This window comes from Tachysurus fulvidraco, chromosome 21 (assembly GCF_022655615.1).
Source record: "Tachysurus fulvidraco isolate hzauxx_2018 chromosome 21, HZAU_PFXX_2.0, whole genome shotgun sequence".
Classification (NCBI taxonomy): domain Eukaryota; kingdom Metazoa; phylum Chordata; class Actinopteri; order Siluriformes; family Bagridae; genus Tachysurus; species Tachysurus fulvidraco.
In genome coordinates this window covers 15,548,305-15,575,626 of record NC_062538.1, presented here as the reverse complement: position 1 = coordinate 15,575,626, position 27,322 = coordinate 15,548,305, and the positions used below count along the sequence as shown (strand labels likewise).

Here is a 27,322-nt window from a genome sequence, read left to right as displayed (position 1 = left end):
GTTTTTTTTTAACTGATTGCAATGGTTTGTGATATTTTTATTTTCAACATGAATCAATGATAAAGCTCCTGCATTTGGGAGAAAAAGAAGTTGCACCTTCAGGCACAGTCCATTAATTCCATCACACCAACAGCACAGCGTTAATGCAGCCGTCGTTTTCTGGGTTATTGGTCACCTGTGCGTATTTACCTGCAAACCACAAACACACATTAAACATATGAATAGTGTGAGATTCTCATGTAGCTCATGTTAAACTCATCTCACACAACACTGTAACAGTACCTTTAAGATAAACAAACTACTACAATCTACTCGGGCCACAAGTAACAAATAATTCCTTGTTTGAAATGTTAGCCTTAATATTCTAACCACTGTTAAAGATTATAGAAAGTGAATAGAAATGACCTCTTAAAATAGAAATACAATAATTCATGTGTGCTATTTACAGATTTTACACAGAAATTCATTTGAGGTTCTATTTAAAATACTACGGAAGTCATATTAAAAGGTCCCCAAGAGACCCGTGCGTTGTTTTGGTTTTTTTCTTGTTTTTTCATGATCTCGACTTGACATAAAAAATAGTTCTCACGATGTAATTACATCATTGGTAAAAATATTTTGCCTTGCGAATGTTTCTGGTGTGTGTGTTAGCGTCCGAAATCTCCATCAGATCTGACAGCAAAGTAATTTTTAAAATAAAGTCAGTCAGTCTGCTTGTGTGTGTCTGTCTGTGCGTGTGTGCGTGTCTGTCTGTCTGTGCGTGTCTGTCTGTCTGTGCGTGTGTGTGTGCGTGTGCGTGTCTGTCTGTCTGTCTGTCTGCCCCGTTCCCACATACAGAAGTTTGCAGCAAGGTGACTGGATTCCATTCAATTCTAATGAGAGCTGATGACCTCTAGTGATGAGTGACAGCGACCATTGATCACTGACGACTAGATGTGATGTGACAACACTGAGAAAATTGTAACTATTTTTAATATTGAGTGATTTGGTGCAGGATCCAATTCAGGTGAAGACAGGAGAGTGCATGTGATCTGTGACAAAGAGCTCGCACTACTTCTTCATCTCCTTTGATATGGTGCAAATATACACTGCTGAATTATATACACAAACACCAATCCTCCCATCAGAATGTTTTAATTTAGCCGCAAGAAAACTGAATTGTCACCATGTGGAATGCAAGTTGTGCCAACCACTGATAAACGTTATTACTATGGCAACCATTATACAGCGCCTGGCAACTTGTGTAATAAAAATCCCTGTATGTGTGAACATAGCTTTACTAATACAATCCCATTCCTAATAACACAACTTAACAGACCCTGATTGGACAGGAAATCATTGTACAACATTTTATTGGACAGAACTTACAGCTTTCTCTTTCCTTTTCTGTTTAATCATGTTAGAGAGAACTTTGGCACGAGACTGGCCCTCTCTGTCCAGCAGATAAGCTGGCACTGCTCCTTCTGGTGTCTTGTCGTCATCTTTCTGTTTGGTTCTTCTTTGTTCGTGCATCTTAATTCTGCAGGTAGAAACAAAAAAAAAAAAACAGAAGCAGAAAAAAAAGTTAGTGAACATTATCCCATTACACGATAACCTGATTAACACAGCTACACTAACAAACCTCATATACTTCTCATATACAAGGGAACATAGTGAAGGTGTTTTAACAACCTCCTAAAGATCGGTTTCACTCAAATCATTTTTATATTGGTGCAACACTAGTTTTCAGTACACTGTTCTGCTATAGTCAAAATTCTCATTTTGAAAAAGAATATTCATACTACACATGTAAACTCCTCATTAGGGACTGCACGGACATCCAAGCAGTAGGTATTGAAATGAATGCAGTAGATATTTTATGCAGTACATACACAATGTGAAATAAAATTCTCTATGAAAAATACAAGAACAGTGTAGATTCTGCAGCATTTGTACTTGCATACAAGAGAGACATACAACGTCTAATGTGGAAATTATACCACCTCTCTCTCTCTCTCTCTCTCTCTCTCTCTCTCTCTCTCTCTCACACACACACACACACACACACACACACACACACACACACACACACACACACACACAGACACAGACACAGACACAGACACACAATTCTAAACATCTGCTTTCAGTGAGATTTTGTCCTGGGTCAGGGCTCTATGGGATTTTTAGTATTTAGGCCACTTTATAGAAATTCAATTCAATTAAATTCAATTCAAGTTTATTTGTATAGTGCTTTTTACAATTGACATTGTCTCAAAGCAGCTTTACAGAACATAAACATAGAACAAAAGGTTAATATGAAGAATAATATAAAGATTAATAGAATAAAAAATTCAAGATTAATATTAGATATATTTAAATGTGTATGTATTTATCCCCAATGAGCAAGTCTGAGGTGACTCAGGCAGCAGTGGCAAGGAAAAACTCCCTTGAATGAAAGGAAGAAACCTTGAGAGGAACCGGACTCAAAGGGGAACCTCATCCTCATATGGGTGACACTGGAGGGGGTGATTATAAATATACTTAAATCTGTCATTAAACAATTCCTCCAAACATATACAAGCATTTAGACTTCTACAAAAATATAGCTCCCATAGTCTGCTTAACGTTTTGTAATGTTTTGATAAAAAGATTAAAGAATCATGATCTTAATTCTAGGGCAAAATATTGTGCTTATTGTGCTCCACAGTAGAGATGCTGGAAAAGTTTTTGAGGGATTTTCAATCATTATTTCTGATTCCTTGTGAAAGTTTACTCACGTTTTCTTCATCTGGATCTTCTCGACATGCCTCTGTTTGTGGTACAGTTTGGCTTTCAGACCGATGAGCTTCTTGGCTTTGTGTGAGTGCTCGTTCTTTTATGTCTTTCCTTCTTTCTTTTCCTCTCATGGTGGTCTAGCCGGTAACTGTGACGCTTACGATGTAGCTCAATGTGCTCGTTCTGCGGCTGTAAAATACACTGATGTTTACATGATTTCATAACTGACAAAGTGTAATGTATTATTTCCTTTTTTTATATGAGGGAAAAAAGTCACGTGTTCACAATACACACACTCCCAATATATATCCATCAACCTGTTTACTTGCTGTTTTTGCACACTTTGTGCTCTTTGCACATGCTGTCTCACATTTCAGTCGTTTGCTGTCTTGCACAATACTGTACATTATCTCAGGGATCTGCTGCTATAATACTGTGTTCTAGTATTTCTGCACACGAAATATTGTTTAAACATACAGTATTTACACTGGTCTGTTTATTATCATGTATTGTCTTGTATTTTTTGTCTGCACTGTATTTTATCCTGCACTGTCTGTCTGTCTTGTCCTGCACTTTATGTATGTAGGACTATTTACTAAGTTCTTGTGGCTCTGTCTTTGTTTTATGTAGCACCATGATCCTGAAGAAATGTTGTCTCATTTCACTGTGCACTGCAACAGCTATATATGGTTGAAATGCAGTGTTGTAATGTAATGGAGTAAAAATACTTTGTTACTGTACATAAGTAAAAATTTCACGTATCTGTACTTTACTTCGCTATTTAAATTTATGTAAACTCACTTTCCCTCCACTACATTTCCTAGATAAAATGTATACTTTTACTCCGTTATATTTCCACTAAGCATCTTCGTTACTCTTTACTACAAAATAAAATCAGAAGAAATGTGTGTGACTCCATTAAGTAGGGTATTTTATTCACTTTAAATAAAGCGATTCTTTTTAATGTAGTTGATGTAGACTCATTCATAAATTAGTTGCGGCAAAAATGCTGATTACCGATGTAATTGTCCATGAATCTGCTATATTAGCGATTAAAATATTACTTATCTAGTTAACGTTAGCTTGTTTACAATAGCTTGTTGCATAGTGCACTGTAACTAACAGGTCAAATCCGTTTTCCATGCATTGTTTTATTTGGGACGACTTGGCATAACGTTAACTTCACATTAACGGCCACAATTAGCATATTGTTTAGCTCTGCATTTACTAAATGAGCACTGTGCTACGTCCGAACTGACCCCACTGTATTTTTTTTTGTATAATCAATTTCTATTCTGTTCTTAAGTGTCTTAATTAATTTTAAATAAAATTTGAAACCTTTTTTTTAATTTCTTTTTTTTTATTGTTGTGATTATTTTTTTTATGATAGTTTTACTTTCTTTATGTAAAGCACTTTGAATTACCATTGTGTATGAAATGTGCTACAGTATAAATAAACTTGCCTTGCAGTGTCATAGACTAGATAAAATGACGGAGAAAGGAACATTTGAACCTGAGAAAAACTTTCAAAATAACCATAATGACACATCTCCATGCCACAATAATAATGATAAAAGCAAAGTTTTTCACTGTGGGGACATGTCTTTATAAGTACAATTAGACTATTATTTGTGTCCCCCCTTCAAAAATTGCTCATGAGAAATTTTATATTTATTGTCCCCACCTACTGTTAAATGAAATTTTCGCCCATGACCCCAAGCATACCTCTAAATTAGTTACAAAGTGGCTTAAGGACAACAAAGTCAAGGTATTGGAGTGGTCATCACAAAGCCCTGATCTCAATCCCATAGAAAATTAGTGGGCGGCACTGAAAAGGCGAGTGCGAGCAAGAAGGCCTACAAACCTGACCCAGTTACACCAGTTCTGTCAAGAGGAGTGGGCTAAAATTCCAGCAAACTATTGTAGAAAGCTTGTGGAAGGATACCCAAAATGTTTGGCCCAAGTGAAACAGTTTAGGGGAAATTCCACCAAATATATGTATGTGTACTTCTGACTTTGATGAAATGATAATAAAAATACATAAAAATTATCCCTCGCTCGATTCTGACATTTAACAAATGCAAAAAATGTTTATATTTATTGATTTAAAACAGAAAGTTTACTCTGATTTAATGTATGGCAGTAAAAAAATAAAAGTTTGTGGTTTTTTTCTGAAGTGTATGTAACAGTACTTAAGTACATTAAATATCAGAAAATTACTTTTGATAATTAAGTACAGTATATATCAGATACTTTAAGACTTTTACTTGAGTGATATTCTAAAAGGGGACTTTCACTTCTACCAAAGTCTTTTTCTAGTATTATACTTGCACTTTTACTCAAGTATTGCTTTCTGGTAACATGCGAAGTTACTGTAGTTTTTCTACTTAGCATGTTAGAGCATTAGCCAACAGCACCAATTCCTCGTGCTAACCATTCGCCAACAGCACCAACACTCGTACTAACCATTCGCCAACAGCACCAACGCTCGTACTAACCATTCGCCAACAGCACCAACACTCGTACTAACCATTCGCCAACAGCACCAATGCTTGTACTAACCATTCGTCAACAGCACCAACACTCGTACTAACCATTTGCCAACAGCACCAACGCTCGTACTAACCATTCGCCAACAGCACCAACGCTCGTACTAACCATTAGCCAACGGCACCAACGCTCGTACTAACCATTCGCCAACAGCACCAACGCTCGTACTAACCATTTGCCAACAGCACCAATGCTCGTACTAACCATTCGCCAACAGCACCAACGCTCGTACTAACCATTTGCCAACAGCACCAACGCTCGTACTAACCATTCGCCAACAGCACCAACGCTCGTACTAACCATTAGCCAACGGCACCAATGCTCATGTTAACTGTTAGCCAACAAAATAGTGTTTCTCGAAATTAACAACATAAAAGACAAATGACTTCTTACCATGTTGTGGTGTTCTGTGTTGTGGTGTTCTGTATTGTGTTGTGGTGTTCTGTGTTGTGGTGTGTTCTGTGTTGTGGTGTGTGTTGTGGTGTTCTGTGTTCTGTGTTGTGGTGTGTTCTGTGTTGTTCTGTGTTGTGGTGTTCTGTGTTGTGGTGTGTTCTGTGTTGTGTTGTGGTGTTCTGTGTTGTGGTGTTTGTTGTGTCGTGGTGTGTGTTGTGTTGTTCTGTGTTGTGGTGTGTTCTGTGTTGTTCTGTGTTGTGTTGTACTGTATTGTGTTGTGTAGACACAACGAAGTACTTTCTATTTACATTCTCTTTCTCATTCTCTTTACATTTACATAATTTACACACCCTTTTCCAGAGCGGCATACAAACGTCTCTCATTGCACGGCTAAGCGGAACTATTGGTTGTCGTTAGAGACGATTCCCTTTTTATTTTGTTAACATAACAATCTTTGTGTATGACTTGATTCACAATGAAAGAAAGAGCCTCGTTGGTGTTGTATTTTATTTTAATACCGAGCGTTATTGTTCAGGCTTTTGAACCTATAAGCACAAGCATTCTGACAGGCGCTGGTGTGGCCGCACTGGGAAAGAAACTGTACAATTATTTAGTGGAAACATGTAATGAGCACTGGGTCGGATTCAACAAGACTGGTAAGAGATCATGTGTTTAAATTATTGTTTGTATAAAGGTTATTCATTATCTGGAGGTTTTTCGTGTTAGAGTTAGTTAATCTTTTTGTTTTTGTTGTGTGTTGTGTTGTGTGTTGTGTTGTTGTGTGTTGTGTTGTGTTGTGTTCTTCTGTGTTGTGTTGTTGTGTGTTGTGTTGTTGTGTGTTGTGTTGTGTTCTTCTGTGTTGTGTTGTGGTGTTCTGTGTTGTGTAGATTCTCTTTCCATTTCCATCATTTGGCAGACGCCCTTATCCAGAGTGTCTTTTTCTAGTACGATACTTGCACTTTTACTCAAGTATTGCTTTCTAGTACTTTATACAACACTCTTGAAATGACAATAAAAGCTTCTTGACTTGACTTCACACGTCACAAATCATGTGTAACGACCTGAACCTATTGACTCATTGGCTAATTATCTGTTCTGGAAATCTGTTGCCTAATTCTAGCACTATCTTACTATAAGTTAATGTGCTGAAAGTAACTTATTTATAATAGTTTCCGCACTTCACACGTTACAAATCAGTATTTATTTATTTTTTTAATACTCTTAGGACCAAATGAAGATACTAAAAGAAATGTCACAGATGTTCCTTTATTATAGCAAAAGTTGTGTATGTAAAGTGTATGTCATTAAGCCTAGAAAAACTTTCTACCTTTACTTTCTAGAAAAACTACAGTAACTCTGCTTAGCATGTTAGAGCATTAGCCAACAGCACCAATGCTCATGATAACCATAAGCCAATACCACCAATTGAAATTTACATATATAATATATCATATGATAAATTACTAATAATATATTGCAATATATGGGAAAATACAATTATTTCCGTTTTCTTATATTGAATAAATACATATTATACTATTTAATATATTGTTATGTACATTGAAATATGTCCCACATTATACGAAAGAGCCATTGTATATGTATGTAAATATATATGTAAAATTATACATGATAATATACCTCAATATACAAGATACTATAATCATATTTATATGGGAACATATGTCTTAACTATATTTATTTATATTACATATACAATGGCTCTTTCGTATAATGTGGGACATATTTCAATATACATAACAATATATAAATAGTATATGACCGACATTGTGCATTCAATTATTTCATATTTACCATGTATACAATATATAATAATTGAATGCACAATGTCGGTCATATATTTTAAAATATAATAGATTGAATAAGACCTCAATATAGTTCACAGTAACTGAATGAGGTTTATTTCAAAAGCAGCAGCTGAAGGGACAGTGACCTGAGAACAAACAGAATGAAAGGCATGTCACCATGGTTCCATGTGAAGCTTATGTACACATAATGTACATAATGTGCTTGGCAAACAGCTGGTTTGCTGGTAGGGATGTGCCATGTACTGTATGCCATATCATACTTAGTTCAAGGCTATAAAATCTTTTTTTTTTTCTTCTTTTAAACATGATATTTTTATGTGATCCAATAGATGGCAACAACAACTGTAAATGAACAAAAATACTTAAAAGAATTAAAAAAATATTTCCTAAAGTAAACTGTTCTTCGTTGTAATAAAATAAAACAGTCTTTAGAACAACAAAATAGAACAATCCCTCAGTGGAAAAAACAGGACAATCCTTTAGTGCAGTGTTATGGATCCTGCATGCTAACTTATCAAGACCCATTGGCCAGCCTTGGCCAGTCCTTTAGTTGTCCATGGTCTTTTTCTTCTGGTGTCTTAACTCACAGATCCTTTTGTTTATGGCCATTCGTATGTCCGGAATCTTCACCCCTAGGTGTTGCTGAACAACTGCATCTGTAAAAGAAAAGAAAATAAGAAAGACATCCATAATGTTGATTGTTGCAAAAGATGAGGTAGATCCTAATACTGGTAATATTTTTCTTATATGCCTAGTCCGCTCTCTTCAGTGGGTTACCTCTAAATATTTCAGTCTGAAATTAGAATCGGCTTTTCAAGGAACCAAAGAAGGAGATAGGAAGGTTCTCCAAGGTGCTTTTAGAGCGAGGAGGCTATACTACTGTATCCACTTTGTTTTCCAGGAGGTATTGTGGCCAGTGAAAGCAACTGTACTTTGCAGTAGCAAAGTGTGTGCCTATGGGAGGTGAATTGGTGCTGGCGCTTTGATTTTAAAGCTCCTACAGGGGATCTATTTTAATGCTAAAAAAGTTTGATGTATTCTGACTAGATAGAGAAATCGCTTTAGATCTAAAAGAATATCAAAGCTGTTAAATCTTTTTATTCGTCCATCTGTTTCGCTATTAGTTGTGTACATTTCAGTCCTAAAGTGTTTGTTACCCTTTACCATAACTTTGCAAAATATATTAACACTAGAAATACTGGATTTTTAATTTTCTGGTGCAGGTCCCGAGGTGTGATTCCCCCCTGTTGAGATTTTCACAGTTCTTCAGCCCTGCTTTTGTTGTGCAAAGTCCCCCATCACCTCTGAGGCCTGGCTCATTTGCATTTGTTCACTCAGAGTAGCTCAGATCCAAGGCAGGCCAAACCTCTGTGTGACATGGAATCCTTCACGGACTATCTATACAAAATAGTCTGTTTAATTTAAATAAAAAAATTGTGTGCTAAGGTTTGTCATTGCCATAGTACATATCATATTTTTACAGCCCTTGTGCAGACCTGGGGTCTATTTGACTCATCTGGAAGGTTTAATATGTCATAACTTGGGTTTTCTTCCACATATTTGCCTGAAATTTACCAGGATTGTTCCAAATTATGAACTTTGCAAGTAAAATTAATCTTGTCCTCCCGGGTCAATTTGACCCGGCCACATTTAGTGGGGCAATAGGTCACACTTTTGCCCTTTTCAGAGCAATGAACATACATAAAGATGCAAAAATGCACACATAAAATGTCCACTAACACACACACCCAAAACACACACACACACACACACACACACACACACACACACACACACACACACACACACACACACACAGATGTTGTGTTTTCATATTTAAATCATATTTGATATCTCTCTTTTATTCATGAATTTAGTTGCTTCAGTCAGCTTTGACCTGGGGATGTTTGACATGCACCAGCCAGTTGTTATCCAAAATAATATTTAATAATTTCTGCTTATTTTACTTAAAATCATGGCATAATATCATGAGGTTTATTGTTTATAAATTAAATATAATAAAAAGCATAAGAGGTGTAAAGGAAGTTTTATTCACAATAAATTATGGCAAGTTTTTGAGTGGTGTGTGTGTGTGTGTAGCCCTTTTTGGATGATCAGATGGCATCTGGTAGGCAAAATAGACATAAGTGTAAACATGCTTCAACAAGAACTGTGCTGAGAGTTTCACTCCAGGAAAACACATGACCATAGATGAACAGATGTTCCCTATCATGGTTTGTTGTCCATTCACACAGTATATTGCAACCAAGCCAGACAAATTTCGGATCAAGTTCTGGATGGCCACGGATTTGGAGACCAAATATGTCTGCAATGCATCTCCTTACTTGGGAAAGTACCCCAGTCGCCCAGGGTCCAGCTTGCGCAGTGAAGCACAAGTGATTTGCTACTGCACTGGGCATTCCAATGTCCTCCTCTACCCACACAGTGCCGTCTTTTGTCGTCTGGCTCAGACAGGGCTTCCCAGTACCAAGGTGCATCTTCTGTGGAGGCATGTTGGGTTCTTGTTCCGTCTCAAAATTCACTTTTGGTGTTATAATTCATTGATGGCCAATGAAAATGAAATTACATCATTTTATTCTGTATGTGTAAGAACATGTCAAAAGCCATGGACCATAACTTCACTCAGCTTATGACATTTGTCTACAAACATACATTGGAGACTGAAGTGTTAGCAAGTTTTCATTTTATTCATGTATTAGCAACTTTTCATTCTTTCCTAAATAAGGGATGTCTCATACACACTCCTCTTCATGTCTCATACACACTCTTACTGTTCCAAACACACTCCTCATGTCTCATACACACTCCTCTGCTAGGCAAAGGCATATCAAAAGTGTATCAAAAGGCATAATGAAATGCAATGCCCAATTTGTGTGTGTGTGTGTGTGTGTGTGTGTGTGTGTGTGTGTGTGTGTGTGTGTGTGTGTGTGTGTGTGTGTGTGTGTGTGTGTGTGTGTGTGTGTGTGTGTGTGTGTGTGTGTGTGTGTGTGTGTGTGCATGTGTGTGTGTGTGTGTGTGTGTGTGTGTGTGAGTGTGTGTATGTGTGTCTGTGGTGTGTGAGTATGTGTTTTGGGTGCATGTGGACATTTTATGTGTGCATTTTTGTGTCTGTATGTATGTTCATTGCGCTGAAAAGGGCAAAAGTGTGACCTATTGCCCCACTAAATGTGGCCGGGTCAAATTGACCCGGGAGGACAAGATTAATTTTACTTGCAAAGTTCATAATTTGGAACAATCCTGGTAAATTTCAGGCAAATATGTGGAAGGAAACCCAATTTATGACACATTAAACTTTCCAGATGAGTCAAATAGACCCCAGGTCTGGACAAGGGTTATATAAATATGATATGTACTAATGACAAACCTTAGCACACAATTTTATTTAAATTAAACAGACTATTTTGTATAGATAGGCCGTGAAGGATTCCATGACACACAGAGGTTTGGCCTGCCTTGGATCTGAGCTACTCTGAGTGAACAAATGCAAATGAGACAGGCCTCAGAGGTGAAAGGGGCATTTGCACAACAAAAGCAGGAGAACAATGGAGCTGTAGGGGTGCTAGAAGGTGTGAGGAAATTTATGCAAATTTGCGCAGCTTTAGCAAAGCTAGTGTTTTAATCCATTAAAAATAAATTCTTATTGTATTACTGAGTAAAGCTGTAAGCTTCTTAGGGTCCAGAGGCTGGCGTCTCTGCAGATGGATCAACCTTATTGACCCCTCCCGTCAGGTTGGACTTCAGTAGGCCATCAATGCTGAACAGGCCCAGAAGGAGGGTGCGGGCCATTCCTTTCACTGTAGGTTGTGCTTTTGCAGTCTAATAAACAATGGGCATAGTGGCACCTAATTAATTGTAAGACGGAAAGACAAACCAGAATAAAAACAAAGAAAATCACCACAGAATGTTTTATGTTTTTAACTGACCATTACAAAAATGTACTTACTGATGTTGCTTTGGGAGATGTGGGTTGAGGAGGTGATGGTAGAGCAACACTGGCCTCATATTCGGTTTCATCTCCATTGCTTGAGCTCTCTGTGATCTTGTCCGAGATGAGGGTCCTCACAGAGAATTTCTGGAAAATATGGCCCACCGAATTTATCACAGCAGGACTCCAAACAAGTTGTAAATACATAACATGTAAAAAACAAAATACACCTCTGCTCATTTTTTGGTGTCTCAAAGTGTAACAAAATGTGTTGATAAGGGGTTCTGAAAACATTACAGCGTTTCTGCCAGACCAATTTTGCCTCAGTGGTTCTACAGTGTTTAGCCCTAGGCTAAATTTTTCCTACAGGAAACACTATACTACATCAGTAGATATCCCCTAAAAATGTAGACACAGATACATGTATAACAATAACACGAAAAATAAGGAGATGTGATTTATTCAAACTAAAAGAATCACTATTTTAATCAACAAGAGATAGTTGCCTTTAACTGGCATTTTTCGCAGCCTGGTGTTCTCCTTATGTAAAGCCTTGACTTGGGTCTCAAGATCTTTATTGGCTGCAGAAGGTCCTACACTCTGCTGCTCCTGCAGTCTTTCATTCTCTTCCCTGAGGGCCCTGATCACCTCCTCAAGTACAATCCAGCAGCGCTAACAAATACAGACACACAAACACCTATGGGCAATTTAGAGTCACCAATTAACCTAACATGCATGCAAACGTTCGCCTGTGGGATGACGCAAGAGTACCCAGAGAGCAAACTAAATGGCCAAGTGTGTTGACACACAAATAATTTGGTTCCAGCAGTTTGTGACTCTCAAAGGTACAGACATAAATAACACTATACTATACAAGAAAACAATGCAGAAAATGAGATACAATATAGACAGAATGAGAATAAAATATGGATATAGAATGAATAATATATATAAAATATGGAATATGAACGATCAGTAATGTACATAAAGTGTGGGAGTGCAAATACCAAGATTGTACAATGTTCAACTTTTATTTATTTTTTTAAAAATGCAACAAAGAAGTGCTAGTTGAAGTGTTTCATGTCAAGTAGGTCTTCAACCGTCGTGACTCAGCTGTCCGGAAAGTTCAATCCACCACCTTGGTGCCAGAACAGAAAAGAGTCTGGTTGTATACTCACCTCTTACCCTGAAATATGGTGGGATCAGTCAAGTAGTGCTGGTGCAAGGTGCCTTCTTGGTTCAGTGTATTTAGGGGTCCATTTGAACCTTATCTAGTGTTCAACCTCATCATCTCATCATCTAGTGTGTTTTTGCTTAATGGCCAATCCTTCTCTTGTTCTCAGGTCTTGAAGCAGATCTGGAGAGCAAGCTGTTCGGCCAGCATGTAGCATCTCGTGTTGTCCTCAAAGCTGTGTCCGGCTTCATGAACGACGAGAACCCGAAGAAGCCCCTCGTCCTCTCGCTGCACGGCTGGACTGGCACAGGCAAAAACTTTGTCAGTCAGCTAATCGCCAATAACATTTATCAGCGTGGAATGTCTAGTGGATTTGTGCACTTGTTTACTGCCACAGCACACTTCCAACATGAAGCAGAGCTGGAAGTGTACAAGGTACTGCATGATTTACAGCCTTTAATCCTGACAGACAACACTATAAGTTATAAGTGTACTAAAAATGTGTTTTGAAGAATCTCTCTTATCTCTCTCATATCTTTCTGATCATTTTTGAGTTTGCCAGTTTATTAGATAAACGTATACAGTGTTACATAAATCCTTTTTTATTTAGATCAGTGAGAATCTGGATAAGACGGGTTGTGCAGGATTGTAAATCTTCAGGCTTGTGCTGAGAGAATTGTGTTGCTTGTACATCTCAAACCTACACAACATGGTTAAGATTAAGATTCATTGCTGCTGAAATGTGCATGTAAAATGTGCATGAAATGATGATGTGTGCCGTATAACATACTGTGTCCTGTTTTTGAATTTGCACCTGATTTGTTGTGTCCATTTTCAGCATTGTATGTCTTTGTCATAAACCAAAACAGTTATTGGTTTTCTATCTTCAAAGTAAACAGTGATATCAAACCCATTTCTGCTCTCTGAGATGCCTCAAGTGCTTGTTAATAAGCATTATTTAAGAATTAATCATCAACATTCTGTGTAAGGTTTTCCCAACAAAAACACACCAGGAGTGACTGACTCATTTTATATGAGACTGTCATTTATCTTTAGCGATGAGCTCCAACTCTTTCAGGTTGGAGGGTCTCCTTGCCATCACCCTGATCTTTAGCTCCTTCCACAGATTCTCAATCGGATTTAAGTCAGGACTCTGGCTGGGCCACTGAAAAACGTTAGTGTTTTTGTTTGCTAACCATTTCTTCTGTGTATGTCTGTCTCTGTCTGTGTGTGTGTGTCTGTCTGTGTGTGTGTCTGTCTGTGTGTGTGTCTGTCTGTGTGTGCGTGTCTCTGTGTCCGTGTGTCTGTCTCTGTGTGTCTGTCTGTCTCTGTGTGTGTCTGTCTCTGTGTGTGTCTGTCTCTGTGTGTATCTGTCTCTGTGTGTATGTCTCTGTGTGTGTCTCTGTCCCTGTGTGTGTCTGTCCCTGTGTGTGTGTCTCACTGTGTGTGTGTCCATCTCTGTGTCTGTCTGTGCCTGTCTGTGTCTGTCTGCCTGCGTGTGCCTGTGTGTGTGCATGCGTGTGCATATAGTCCCAACTGCAGCAGTGGATTAAGGGCAACGTGTCGGCCTGCCCTCGCTCCATGTTCGTATTCGACGAGATGGATAAGATGCACCCAGGCCTGATTGACAGCATCAAACCATACTTAGATTTTTACGAAGTTCTAGACGGAGTCTCCTACCGCCAGGCCATCTTTATCTTTCTAAGGTCTCTTACATCATTGTGTAGAACTAATAATTAAATTTGTATATTTAATTACAGTAACAAAAAATGTTAGTTTCTAACGTAGTGACGTTACTGTTGGCTGCAGGGTCTGGATGGATTTAAGCAGAACATGAGTTTTGATAATTCCCGGGGGGTGGGGGTGGGGGGTGTTTGTCACAAAGACAGAATAAAGTCTCTTAGCAGGGATTCATGTTCCCCATGTTCCCCATGTTCATGGCACTTTTAACAGCATCTTTAACAGGGTGCATGAGGGAGACTGACCTGTACCTGAACACGCTAAATAGTTTGATCAGGTTACTTGTAATGTAAGATGCTGGAGGTTCTTGTTTTTGATATTTTCAGATAGTGCAGCTCGCTTTGCTTCGAAAATCCATTCAGATTGCTGTCATATGATGCTGAACTGTTTTAATGGTACACATAAATAAGTACAGTACTGGACCAATACCAGTAATAATATAAATACATCCCTACAGTTTGTATTACAGTATTATCAGATTTAGAAATGTTTAATCAAAATAAATTGTAAAATAAACTGTTATCAAATCGAACAGGTTTAATGCCCCTTTATGCTCTCTTTTTCTGCTCCATAGTAACGCCGGCGGTGAAAACATCGTGCAGGTTGCGCTGGATTTTTGGAAAGAAGGAAAGGATCGAGAAGAGATTGAGCTGAAACATTTTGAGGAAGCCCTATCCCTGTCTGTGTTTAACAACAAGAACAGTATGTAGAGAAGGTTTTCCTATTAACTTAAGTCTATCTTTGTAAATCTTGACAAAGCCACAATAAAGTCCAAGAGAACTGGCTGTGACTCTAAAGCTGCATTCACACACGCAGAGACTTTGCAGTTTCCCTCTGAAACCAGGGTGCAGAACGAGTAAAATAAACAGTGCGTGTTTTTAAAGGTGCAAGTGTATCAAGTACACTGAGTCCCTCGTCATAATAAGAAGCCAAGTCTGGAGTAGAGAAATCGGCTAGAAATTGTCTCCTGTAGAAATTGTCCAATCCATCAGAAAGCACAGATAGATCAATGTTCTTGATATTGCAAAATGAAATGGAACGACCCAAGTTGTTTTTTTCAACCATAAAGTTAACACTGAATGATATTAACTTATGATCTGATATGAACAAATCTAAAAGCATGACAATTGGAAGGTGTTACACCAGAACAACAAATAAGGTCAAGAATATGGCCTTTACTATGAGTTGGAAAATCAACAAATTGTGGTATTCCAAAACTGTCGAGGCATGATAAAAAATCCCTAGTGAGAGTATTGTTGACATTGTCCATGTGTATATTAAAATCTCTCAACATCGCCCAACATTTTCGCCTAATAACATTTTGAGATGTAGAACTCAGTAAAGTTAAGAATACAGAAAAATCATTTAAAAACGGGTATTGCTCCTGGGTGGGCGATAAACAGTGGCTTCTACAGTAGGAACAGGCCCATTAATTTGTAACACAGTGGACTCAAATGATTCATACAGAGGCATTTGCATGAGAGAAGCTTTCTTGTTATATGGAATCGCAAGCCCTCCACCACGGCCAGACGCGCAAGGCCGACAGGTGTAAGTAAAGCCAGGAGGGAAAGACTGATTAAGCTGAGAAAAGTCATGGGATTGTTGCCATGTTTCAGTGAGACAAGGAAAGTCAAACTTACTGTTATTCAGGAGATCATCAATGAGAGTTCCTTTGTTTGTTAAATAGCGAATATTAAATAAACCAAAAGAAAGATCAGTCGTACCAGATTCGATGCTAGTAGTGCGGGCGATATCGGCCAGCACACTGTGGTCAACAGTCCGTATTGATTTCTTTGGTGAGCGCTGAAAGGTCATATTGGACCAGTGTCATCGTCGATATAATTCCGTTGTGACCTACGATGGATGTAATTCTGCCGCGGATAGTAGATAATATCCTGGTGCGATCGAAGAGTCAGAACATTTGAACATGAGTCTTTAATCCTTGTAGTTAAAAATGACCAGAAAAAGGCAACAGTAATCAAACATTTAAAATAAACAAGCAAACAAACTTAAACCATGGGGAGCAGCGGCAGCAGTACGAGCCAACGTTCACTCCGGAAGTAAATATTTTCTAGTAAGTATTGTTTTTTCCAGAGAATATAGCATCATAAACAGTAAGGTAAGTACAGTGCCGTCTCTTTATTCATTCTGAAGTCAGTATCATGTATCCCTATGCTACATGCAATTGCTTTATCAGCGAAGGTAATCCATCAAACTGATAGTTAGTTTTAGTGAGTTCTCTGTTGGTAACTGATGTTACCATTAAAAACACTGTTCACATAAACGTGGTTTAGGCAAGTACAGAATTTTTCTGTGTTTGTAAGCTTTAGGTTACAATAGGAGCAATAAACATTCTAAAACATTCTACCCTCCTTGTCTGTTTTACCAGGTGGTTTTTGGCACTCAAGTCTAATAGAAAAGAACATGGTGGACTACTTTGTGCCCTTCCTTCCCCTGCAGTACAAACACGTTGTGCAGTGCGGCCGAGCCGAGATGATCAGCAAGGGCCATAAACCCAACGAGGAGGCTGTGGAGCAAATGGCTCATGACATGAACTATTTCCCTCGTGAAGAGCGTGTCTTTTCCGTGCAGGGCTGCAAGGTTATCTACATCAGGCTGAACTTCTACATCTAAAAAAAAGAAGGAGAGGCTCGAAGCTGTGTGTACTGTTCCTGAAGAGCTGCAGTGGGATTGATTTGGAGGAACATTATCTAAGCAGGAAGTCCACCTGAACACTAATCTGATGTCACGCATCACATGTAAAAGGAGCGAGCAGGTTTTTTTTAACTGATAGCAACGGTTTATGATATTTCTGTTTTTAACATGAATCAATGTTAAATGATGCAGGCTTGACTCCTTGTTTGTTTTTTTTACGGAGGATTCAGGTTTCATTATTGATCTGGTGGCAGTATGAATGTGTTTGAATCTTAAATGGTCATTTTTTATGACCGTATGTTGTGCATTGTCATGCACTAGTAATGAACAAAATAGTGGAAGCATATAAAAATGATGCCAACTGAAAGTATTTTGTTCATTACTAGTGCATGACAATGCACAACATACGGTCATTTTTCATCATTTTTATATGTAGAGTGTGTATATATAGAAATGACAACAGCTTAATGTCAAAATCCTGCAATACCTGCCAATAACACCATTTTGTCAATGTCACTAAAAACCTTTTATATTTTTGCCATCGGTGTCCAGCTCAGTGGATCGATTAAATAAAATAGATTGTATTTTTAGTTGGAATTAATTAGAAGCAAACCTAGCAGCTAAAGCCAGTTTAGATAGATAGAAAAGGTAGAAAATAGACTGAAAATGTTTTTGCTTTTTGGGCTACATGACGGTTTGATGATCCACACTTTCACACTGAACATTTTGTGTTCGTTTGCAGACATCAGATGAACTGATCATTCCACTTTGATTACATCAACTAAACCTGATGAACTTGATCTTATTCTTTACTGGTGTTCATGAGCTTTTCCTTATTGTGCAGTTTACTTGGAGTTGAGGTGTGTCCTGGGAGCATGAGATGGACACCAGTCCCGTTACTTACACCTAGGGTCTAATTTAGCAAATAATCCACCTACAGCTAGTGTACATATGTATATAACCAGGAGTCTACAAACCCCAGACAACCATCTTGGCCATAAGACAACCATCTTGGCCATCTCCGGGTTACGTTCTTGTGTGCCTGCATGCTGAGAGCTTCCACTGAGGTCAAAATGTTGCAAATGAGTCTTTTATGTAAATTTCTTATTATGGTACTGGTTTAGAATGTAGGGGAACCCTGACAGTCGTGGATGTAACTAGAACTATCTTTCTCCTTTCTTCACCACTAGGGAGGTAGAGAACATGCACAGGAATCATCAGTGAGTACAAAGAGCAACCATAGCTCAGGAGTGTGTGGGAGGTAGGACACAAGATAGATTGGTGATGGGTGATGCAGTCGACATGTCTTTTTTAATGGATTTTTTTAAAAATAATAAATCTTATTTATATCACCAGTTATCTATATCACCAGACTTTACTGCTGCCACTGCTTGATGCATTGACACCAACATTTATTTATTGTGATCAAAAAAACTCCATTTGTGAGGCATTTTGTACAAGCTGCCATGATCGGCTGGGAAAACTTGGGCCCTGACATTCATGTGAATATCTATGTTATGTCTTTATGTTAATATGCACTAACATTCAACATGTTGTAGACGATGTTCATCAAAATGGTATTCCCTAATGGCAGTGCTCTCTGTCAGCAGGATACTACACCATGCAGCATTTGTTCAGGAACGGTTTGTGCATCGATGCAGCATGTAGTGTACAGTATATACAGGTGTGTAGTACAGAAGTGTGCATTCTGAACACATGCTTTTGTTCTGATCACACGACCGTGCATGGTTCCGCTCTGGTCACTAAATGACTGAGTTAATGTGCAAACCTCCAAAGATATCGCATACCACTGGCTTCCAGCATTAATATTTTGATTGAGATGTCTTTACATGCTGTTACTCTGACAGTGGAAATAAGACCGAAATCATCATGCTTCATCTGAGCAAGGAACGCTAGCATTTTTCATTCAAAAGCTTCTTAGACAAACCATGCCAATTCTACCTTAAATATATCCTATAAGCTTTCAAATTATAACCTGTACTTTTTTTTTCAAAGGTAATGTAAAGCACTTGCATTATAAACTTAATAAAGCCGATTAAAAAGCTACGATTATTCTGTACATCATCCAGTATTTACAGAACAGTTTCTATGTTTCATTTGACTTCTGAATTGAACTATACAGTAGTATTCTGCAGTCAGGTCATAGCTTCGTACAGATGCATGAATCCCACAACATAAAACATTTAATTGAAAAGATCTTTAATACAATCCACATGTTCCTGTGTGTGAGCATAGACCAGTATAGTGTGTTCCATATTCTAACACACCTCTGAAAAAGAGCTGCTGAGAAGAAACAGTTGTGCTGTTCAGGAAATATCAATAAGGCTCTTCAGGACTGCAGCCAGGATTTTGCCATAGATCAGCAGTCAGGTTGGTGTTTTTTTGTTTTTTTTACCAACAGTTATTGTCACGGTTAGGCACGGTGAAACAAAGGCGAGTGAGGATCCAAATGCAACACAAGGCAGAACACGAAACAAAACAGGAAACGGGAACATGGACATGAACACACCACATACCAACAACGACTAACACCAGGGAAGTGAACAAACAGAGTAAATGGAGTAAACAGGAACCAATCACAAAGCAGAGACAATCAGAGACAAAGACAAAACACCTGGGGAAGAGATTGAGTGCAATTAGTGTCCATGGTAACAAATGAGTGGGCTGGGCCAACAATTAACAGCAGGGCAAGACAGCAGACAGAAACAGGGCAAAAACACAGACAGACTTATTACAGTGATATCCTGAAATGACAAGCTCCTGCATTTAAAGAGAAAAAGAAGTTGCACCTTCAGTTAAAAAGCATTATGTTTTTTCTTTCTTGTTTTCTCATGATCTTGACTTGACATAAAAAAAAGTTCTCACGATGTAATTACATGACTGGCAAAAATATTGTGCCGTGCGAATGTTTCTGGTGTGTGTTAGTGTCTGAAATCTCCATCAGATCTGACAGCCTCCTTTTTGTGTCAAGAACACTTGTGTGTCAAACTCTGACAGACAGCTGATGAAAAGCGAAATGCTGTGTTAGCATTTAGCATAACAGATTTGTTACTGCACTATTGCTGCCTCTTGAATATGTTCTTATTCCGAGATAGCAAGAAAATTAAGTCATCATAAAAAGAAAACAAGAAAAATATCTAATAATGCTTGGCCTCTTAGGACTACTGTAAAATACAGAACGTCTCTAGGTTACGACCGTAACCCCAGTTCCATGAGGAACGAGACGCTACGTCGAAACGCTATGGGAACGAGTGTCCAATCACGCCACACTGACCAGACCCTGCTTTGAGAGTGAGGGCCTCGGCACCTGCACGTAGGGCAGAGGAGCCCGGGGTGGCTCTGAGGTCAAGGTCATAAAACCTGACGAAGGTCAGCGAAGTGGACCAACCCATAGCGTCACAGATGTCTTGGAGTGCCACTCCAGCGGACCAGGCTGTAGAGGCCACCACACGCTGGGTGGAGTGAGCTCGGACCCCGAGCGGTGAGGGGAGGCCAGAGGACTCGTGAGCCGACACATTTACATCCACTACCCATCTGCTCAACGTCTGCTTAGCGGCTGGGAAACCCTTCCTGTTAGGGCCGTAGCAGACGAGCAGCTGCTCCGACTTTCTCCACGGACTCATCCTGCGAAGGTAAGTGACCAGTGCTCGGGGCCACAGACAAGGCCTGCGGATCCCCTATCCTCTTCAGGGAGAAAATCGCCAAGAGGAAGGTGGTCTTAATTGACAGAAACCTAAGGGCCACTTCGGTCAATGGCTCGAAGGGGGGCTCCGATAGAGCCGCCAGCACAACTGCCAGATCCCAGACAGGCACTCTGGGTCGCGTCCCGAGCCTCAGCCTCCGGGCACCACGGAGCAAACTGTTCCTGTAAGAACTTCAGAACTGAGCCGATCAGGCAGTTAACTGGTTCCTGGTCATGGTGATCGCACCACAATGTAAACAGTCACCATCTTGCGGCGTACGACCTCCTCACGGAGGAAGCTCTGATGTGGAGAAGGGTCTCTACTACCTCGGTAGAGAGACCAGCCACTATGAACTGTGCCCCCTCAGGGGACACAGCCACAGCCTCCACAGCTCTGGGCGGGGATGAACCAGCTGTGAGACGAGAGCCCTCCTGGGGGGAATTTCCCATGGAGGGCCCTCGAGTAGGGACACCAGATCCGCAGACCATGGCTTGCCCGGCCATCGAGGTGCTACCAGGAGGAGACCGACTCCATCCTGGCAAACTCTCTCCAGAACTCCAGGGAGCAGTGCGATCGGGGAAAAGGTGTACAGGCGTAGCCTCGGCCAAGACTGCACCATGGCATCCAGACCTAACAGGGCTGGGTGAGAGAGAGAGAACCAGAGGGGACAGTGCGAGGTCTCCCGGGTCGCAAACAGATCCACCTGGGCTCTGTAGAACCTCTGCCATATGAACTCCACCACCTCGGGGTGGAGATGCCATTCCCCAGGCCTCGGCCCCTGCCTCGGCCCCTGCCTCGACCAGGGCATCTGCTCTGACATTCAACCGTCCCGGGATATAAATGGCCCTCAAAGAGAGGAGTCTGTCCCGAGACCACAAGAGGACCGCTCGTGCTAACTTGTATAAAGGGCGAGATTGGAGACCCCCTTGGTGGTTGATGTAGGAGACCACCGCAGTATTGTCCGTGCGGACCAATACATGGCGATCTCGCGGGTCCGGGAGGAAGTGTTCTAACCCCAAAAACACCGCCATCATCTCCAGGCAATTTATGTGCCACGAGAGATGTGGGCCACTCCACAGACCCTTGGGCGGAGTGACCACTCATGACCGCACCCAACCCCGTGAGGGAAGCGTCTGTCGTTAGCACTACGCGACGACATGGAGCCCCCAACACGGGGCCTTGGGACAGAACTTTCGGTCTTTCCAAACATCCAAGGCTCAAAAGGCACGCCGCGAGACCTTGATGGAATGATACGGGTTTCCCCTGAGAGAAAACCATCTGCCCCGGAGACACCACTGGAGGGGACTCATGTGCAGGAGGCCGAGTGGGATTACGCTGGACGCCACTGCCATGAGACCCAGCAGCCTCTGGAACTGCTTCACAGTGAGTGGCTGGCCTTCACGCACTCTCCTGACAGAGGTGAGGATGACTTCGACCCGAGCAGGTGACAACCATGTATGCATCCTGGCTGAGTCCCATACCACGCCCAAAAAGGTGGTTCTCTGTGCTGGAGAAAGCACGCTTTTGCCGGTGTTTAGTCGAAACCCAAGCACCTTCATGCAGGTGAGGACGGCATCTCGATGCTGAATCGCCTGGCGCACCGACTGAGCCAGAATCAACCAATCGTCGATGTAATTTAAAATGCGGATGCCCTGGAGCCACAGCGGGGTCAGTGCTGCGTCGACACATTTCGTGATTTTGCGGGGAAAGAGTGCTAGGCCAAACGGGAGGACCCAATATTGGTAAGCTTCGCTCCCGAAAGCAAACCTCAGGAACCTCCTGTGTGCAGGGAGAATGGAAACGTGAAAGTATGCGTCTTCCAGATCTATTGTGAAGAACCAGTCCTCGGACCTGATCTGAGTCACGACCTCCTTGAGGGTGAGCATCCTGAACCTGAGCCCCCTGAGAGAGAGGTTCAAGAGCGTGGATCTAGAATGGGACGCCAACCCGCCATCCTTCTTCAGAACAAAAAAGTACGGGCTGTAGAAGCCTGACTCTCGAACCGAGGGGGGAACCACATCTTTGGTTCCTTTCCTCAGGAGTGTGCGCACTTCTCATTCCAGGACCAGAGCCTGCTCGGGTCCCACCAGGGTGGGACACATCTCCTTGAATCGGGGAGGAGAGGATGCGACCTGAACCATGTAGCTGTCCTCTATGGTCCACAGGACCTACCGCGGGACTCCTGGCAGCTCCTCCCAAGCTGTCAGAAAGTTCCTCAGGGGAACCAGCCCCTCTGGGCTGGCCTCTGACCCACTCAGAGCAGCTGGGGCCGAGCCCTGCAGCTGATAGCGCCTTGCGAGAGGCGGCGGACCCTCCCCCTCCACAACGAACCTTCGGGTGGAAAGGTGGGGAGCGAACCGCTGGAAGGAAGCTGCGCCCTGAAGCACATCTTGTGACAGGGCTGGCAGACCGGCCTCCATGACCCAAACGACTGGAGCCACGTACTGCGGCCCTTGACACCTCCTGAGAGGAGGCAGGTCTCCCCCATCCGTACCGAGACTTTGGGTGGAAGTGGAGGGAGGGGTGGCCGTGCTCTGAAGCACATCCTGTGGCAGAACCGATGGCCTGGCATCGCCTTGGGCCCTTAGGCCCCGCCCACGGAGATAGGGTGGCCACGCTCTATTTCTGGACTTCTCGGTGCCCGGAAGGACCAGACTGGGGCTGCCGCCTAACAGCCCCACGAGATCGCAGAGGGTGGTACTGCTGAAACGCAGCAGACTGCTTTTTAGACTACTGGAACTTGTTCACGACCACCGTCACAGTGTTGCCAAACAGTCCAGGAGGAGCCATCGTTGTGTCCAACAGCACAGCTCGATCCTTGTCCGGGAGGTCGGACAAGGTGAGCCACAGATGCCTTTCAGTGGCCACCAGGGCCGCCATGGACTGACTAACGGCCCGCGCCGTGTGTTTCGTGGCCCGAAGAGTCAAGTCAGTGTAACACAACTCCTCAATATCAGCGGTCCCAGAGGTACATTCCTCATCCAAATCTCGTAGCAGGTCAGCCTAGTACGCCTGCAACACTCCCGTGGTGTGGAGCCAGCTCCCGGCCTGACCTGCTGCCGCGTAAGCCTTCCCTACTAAGGCCGATGTAGCACGTAGCGGCTTAGTAGGGGACACCGGAGCCTTTAGCGATGATGCTACGCTAGGCGAGAGATAGCTAGCCAGCATCTCTTCCACACACAGCATCGCCCCGTAGCCGCATGCCTTAGCCTCAACCACATTCGTGTAGAGCGAGGAGTGACGAGAAGAAGTGCGCGACGAGTACGGGGTTCCCCAGGATCACCTCAGCGTGCAGGTCAGGAAAAAATGGCAGGCTCCGGCGCCCAGGAAGTGACATACTACGCAGGAAACGCTCATACAGCTTAATGGGTGCGCACTGCTTCTGCTGCTCCATCGGCCGATCTAAATCCAGCTTGGCTACGGCTCGTGTCACGACCTCGAGGAGCTCCTCGTACAGCACAGGCTCCATCAGCTCTCCTTCCTCGGAGGGAGAGACATGTAATGCCTCGCTGCTCGCGCCGGGAGAAGAAGCAGCCATCGGGCCTGCCTCTCCGAGGGAGGAGGAGCTCGATTCAGCAGACGAGGTTGGAGAGGACTCATCCGCCTCCAATCTCGCTGCTATATCGGCCTGCGAGCCCCACGAGCACCGGCGCCGCTTTGCCTCGGCAAGAGCAGGACCGGAGCCGCGACGGAAAAGAGAGAGCTCTTCTCGAAGAGTGCTCTCTGAGAGTGAAGCATGCGCATAGCCATGCGACTACAATGCAAGCAATCGACTCCCTCAAGAGCCGATTGTGCATGCTCCACTCCCAAGCAAACAACACACCAATCATGCTTACGGAAATTCTGTCCGCTAGCCATCACTCGATCAGAAACACAGTATCAGAAAAACAGCGCTTACCTGAACGAGCAGAAGCTAGCATCTTGTCCATCTCGCAGCCATTTGTAGCTTCCTGTTTACGCGACGTCACCCGCCGATGACGTCATGTCCCAATGCCTATTGGTCAGATTACACACGTGGTTCAGAGCGCGGTCACGCAGGGGCAGTCCCATAGCGTTTCGACGGAGCTCGAGTTCCGAAAGGGAACAAAATGTGTACTTTAATACAATGCAAATTTAAAGTACATGATCAAGTCTTTTTAAGCCACTCAAAACTGCTTTGTATGAGACTGTGACTGCTATTAATAATCATTTTAAACACTACTACTGTCATTCCAATCATTTAAAAAACAAACTCACTCACCCCAAATAACTTTGCCACCTTGTGTGACCAGACCAAGCTTACTGATGTTGACCTCGATGACTGTTCCCTTGGGGATGACTCCAAGTGTGGTGTAGAGGGGAGAGGAGAGGGGGTTCTTCTTCACACCCAGGATGGGCAGGTGGAATGTAGCCTTCAGCTCAGGGTGGGTTACATGTGCCTTCTGAAACCTTAGACCCTGTGAGAAGAAAAAACCCCCAGAAAAGAGTTCAACAATTTTTTTTACACTATTATAACAACTAACTCAGACTATCCAAATGATCAGTGTAACTCTAGAGTAAAACTATATTAGTGTCTTACCATTGGTCTGATAAAGCGTTCATATTTTGGTGGTTTGCGTTTAAAACCATCTCCAACAAAGCACACTTTGGTCGCCATTCGCTTCCAGGCTTTCTTTTGTCGCTTTCCTGTGCGAATCACCTTCAGAACCTCCGTCTCACCCCACACACTTTGGGAAGAGGGACCTCCCACTTTCCCTACAAACAACACAAAACCTTTGTCTTAAACACATTACAGACTGCAAAAAAACTATAACAGACATAAAACAGGGCAAGAATGTTCAATTTGATGCACCACAGCTTCTCGGTTCTTCATCTCTTTAAAACATTAGCCTGTTTTAACTATGCCTTGCTATACAGTATATCTCTTACTTTATATATATATTTCAGTTCTGCTTATCTCAGTATACTGTCCAATGCTACCTAATTTTTAAAATAAACTCAGTTTGTCTGTGTGTGCGTGCCTGTCACTGACAACTAGATGTGATGTGACAAAGCTGAGAAAATTGTAACTATTTGAAATATTGAGTGATTTGGTGCAGGATCCAATTCAGGTGAAGACAGGAGAGCGCATGTGATCTGTGACAAAGAGCTCGCACTGCTTCTTCTTCATCTCCTTTAATATGGTGCAAATATACACTGCTGAATTATATACACAAACATCAAACCTCCCATCAGAAAGTTTCAATTTAGCCGCAAGAAAACTGATTTGTCACCATGTGGGATGCAAGACGTGGCAACCACTGATAAACATTATTACTATGGCAACCATTATTCAAAACACATGCTGACGACTTCATAATACAGCACCTGGCAACTCGTGTAATAAAAATCACTGTACATGTGAACATAGCTTTAATAATACAATCCCATTCCTAATAACACAACTTGACAGACCCTGATTGGACAGGAAGTCATTGTACAACATTTTATTGAACAGAACTTAGAGTTTTCTCTTTCCTCTTCTGTTTAATCATGTTAGACAGAAATTTGGCACGAGACTGGCCCTCTCTGTCCAGCAGATAAGCTACACTAATGAACCTCAGACAGTTCTCATATACAAGGGAACATAGTGAAGGTGTTTTAACAACCTCCTAAAGTCGTTTAGTACACTATTCTGCTTTTGTCAAAATTCTCATTTTGAAAAAGAATATTCATACTGCATATGTATACTCCTCATTAGGGACTGCACCGACATCCAAGCAGTAGGTATTGAAATGAATACAGTAGATGCACGATGTAAAAAATATTCTCTATGAAGACTATTAATACAAGAACAGTGTAGATTCTGCAGCATTCGTACCTGCATACAAGAGAGATGTACAATGTGTAATGTGGAAATTATACCACCTCTTTCTCTCTCTCTCTCTCTCTCTCTCTCTGTCACACACACACACACACACACACACACACACACACACACACACACACACACACACACACACACACACACACACACACACACACACAATTCTAAACATCTGCTTATAGTGAGATTTTGTCCTGGGTCAGGGCTCTATGGGCTTTTTAGGATTTAGGCCACTTTATATATATTTTAATATATACAAGCCATACAAAAATATAGCTCCCATAGTCTGCATAACTTCTTGTAAGGTTTTGAATAAAAGATTAAAGAATCAAGATCTTAATTCTAGGACAAAATATTGTGCTTACTGTGCTCCACAGTAGAGATGCAGGAAGCTGGATCTTCTCGGCATGCCTCTGTTTGTGGTACAGTTTGGCTTTCAGACCGATGAGCTTCTTGGCTTTGTGTGAGCGCTCGTGCGCCTCATGGCTCTCCTTTTTCCTTTTCCTCTCATGGTGGTCGAGCCAGTAACCGTGACGCTTACAATGTAGCTCAATGTGCTCGTTCTGTGGCTGTAAAAAAAAACAAAAAACACAACACAAAGGTCAGATGCATTCCGAAAAAAATACGTCAGTTACATACACAACATCACTGCATGACTACAGGAGATAACAAAGTGAGGAAGGTTTTACACATCTTTAGGCAGAATGACTGCATGTGTTAGTCAAAATG

The 27,322-nt window shown here is 41.7% G+C and overlaps 3 protein-coding genes and 1 long non-coding RNA gene across 6 annotated transcripts in view; 1 reads left to right on the top strand and 3 right to left on the bottom strand.

Annotated features, from left to right (window-relative positions):
• The window catches only part of LOC113663973 (torsin-1A-like), a 67,046-nt gene that overhangs the window by 24,605 nt on the left and 15,119 nt on the right, over positions 1-27,322 (bottom strand). The gene's annotated exons all lie outside the window — the stretch shown is intronic.
• Positions 44-27,322, bottom strand: LOC125139865 (ribosome biogenesis protein NSA2 homolog). The gene is made up of 4 exons (XM_047805730.1): positions 26,959-27,322; positions 25,307-25,482; positions 24,989-25,184; positions 44-189 (listed from the first exon to the last, which is right to left on the bottom strand). The coding sequence occupies exons 2-4, from the start codon at positions 25,382-25,384 to the stop codon at positions 122-124; spliced, it is 342 nt and encodes a 113-aa protein (XP_047661686.1). The 5' UTR covers positions 25,385-25,482; positions 26,959-27,322; the 3' UTR covers positions 44-121.
• LOC125139864 (torsin-1A-like) lies at positions 6,086-17,856 on the top strand. Its single transcript, XM_047805729.1, has 5 exons — positions 6,086-6,356; positions 12,819-13,084; positions 14,180-14,355; positions 14,964-15,091; positions 16,779-17,856. Exons 1-5 carry the CDS (start codon positions 6,176-6,178, stop codon positions 17,021-17,023), a joined length of 996 nt encoding a protein of 331 aa, XP_047661685.1. The 5' UTR covers positions 6,086-6,175; the 3' UTR covers positions 17,024-17,856.
• Positions 7,543-24,703, bottom strand: LOC113663993. Of its 3 annotated transcripts, none has more exons than XR_007138999.1 (4): positions 24,647-24,703; positions 11,494-11,622; positions 11,200-11,392; positions 7,543-8,185 (listed from the first exon to the last, which is right to left on the bottom strand). It is a non-coding gene; the product is annotated as an uncharacterized LOC113663993 (long non-coding RNA). The 3 variants fall into 3 exon arrangements; XR_007138997.1 differs by lacking the exon at positions 24,647-24,703 and adding an exon at positions 16,114-16,430; XR_007138998.1 differs by lacking the exon at positions 24,647-24,703 and adding an exon at positions 12,654-12,864.

Excerpts from the sequence above, each read along its gene's own strand:
- LOC125139864 (XM_047805729.1), top strand. The coding sequence starts at position 6,176 with ATGAAAGAAAGAGCCTCGTTGGTGTTGTATTTTATTTTAATACCGAGC. Across the intron at positions 6,357-12,818 it reads GGTCGGATTCAACAAGACTG|GTCTTGAAGCAGATCTGGAG; the intron begins GTAAGAGATCAT and ends TCTTGTTCTCAG. Across the intron at positions 13,085-14,179 it reads CAGAGCTGGAAGTGTACAAG|TCCCAACTGCAGCAGTGGAT; the intron begins GTACTGCATGAT and ends GTGTGCATATAG.
- LOC125139865 (XM_047805730.1), bottom strand. The coding sequence starts at position 25,384 with ATGGCGACCAAAGTGTGCTTTGTTGGAGATGGTTTTAAACGCAAACCA. Across the intron at positions 25,185-25,306 it reads AACGCTTTATCAGACCAATG|GGTCTAAGGTTTCAGAAGGC; the intron begins GTAAGACACTAA and ends TTCTTCTCACAG. Across the intron at positions 190-24,988 it reads AGGTGGCAAAGTTATTTGGG|GTAAATACGCACAGGTGACC; the intron begins GTGAGTGAGTTT and ends TGTGGTTTGCAG.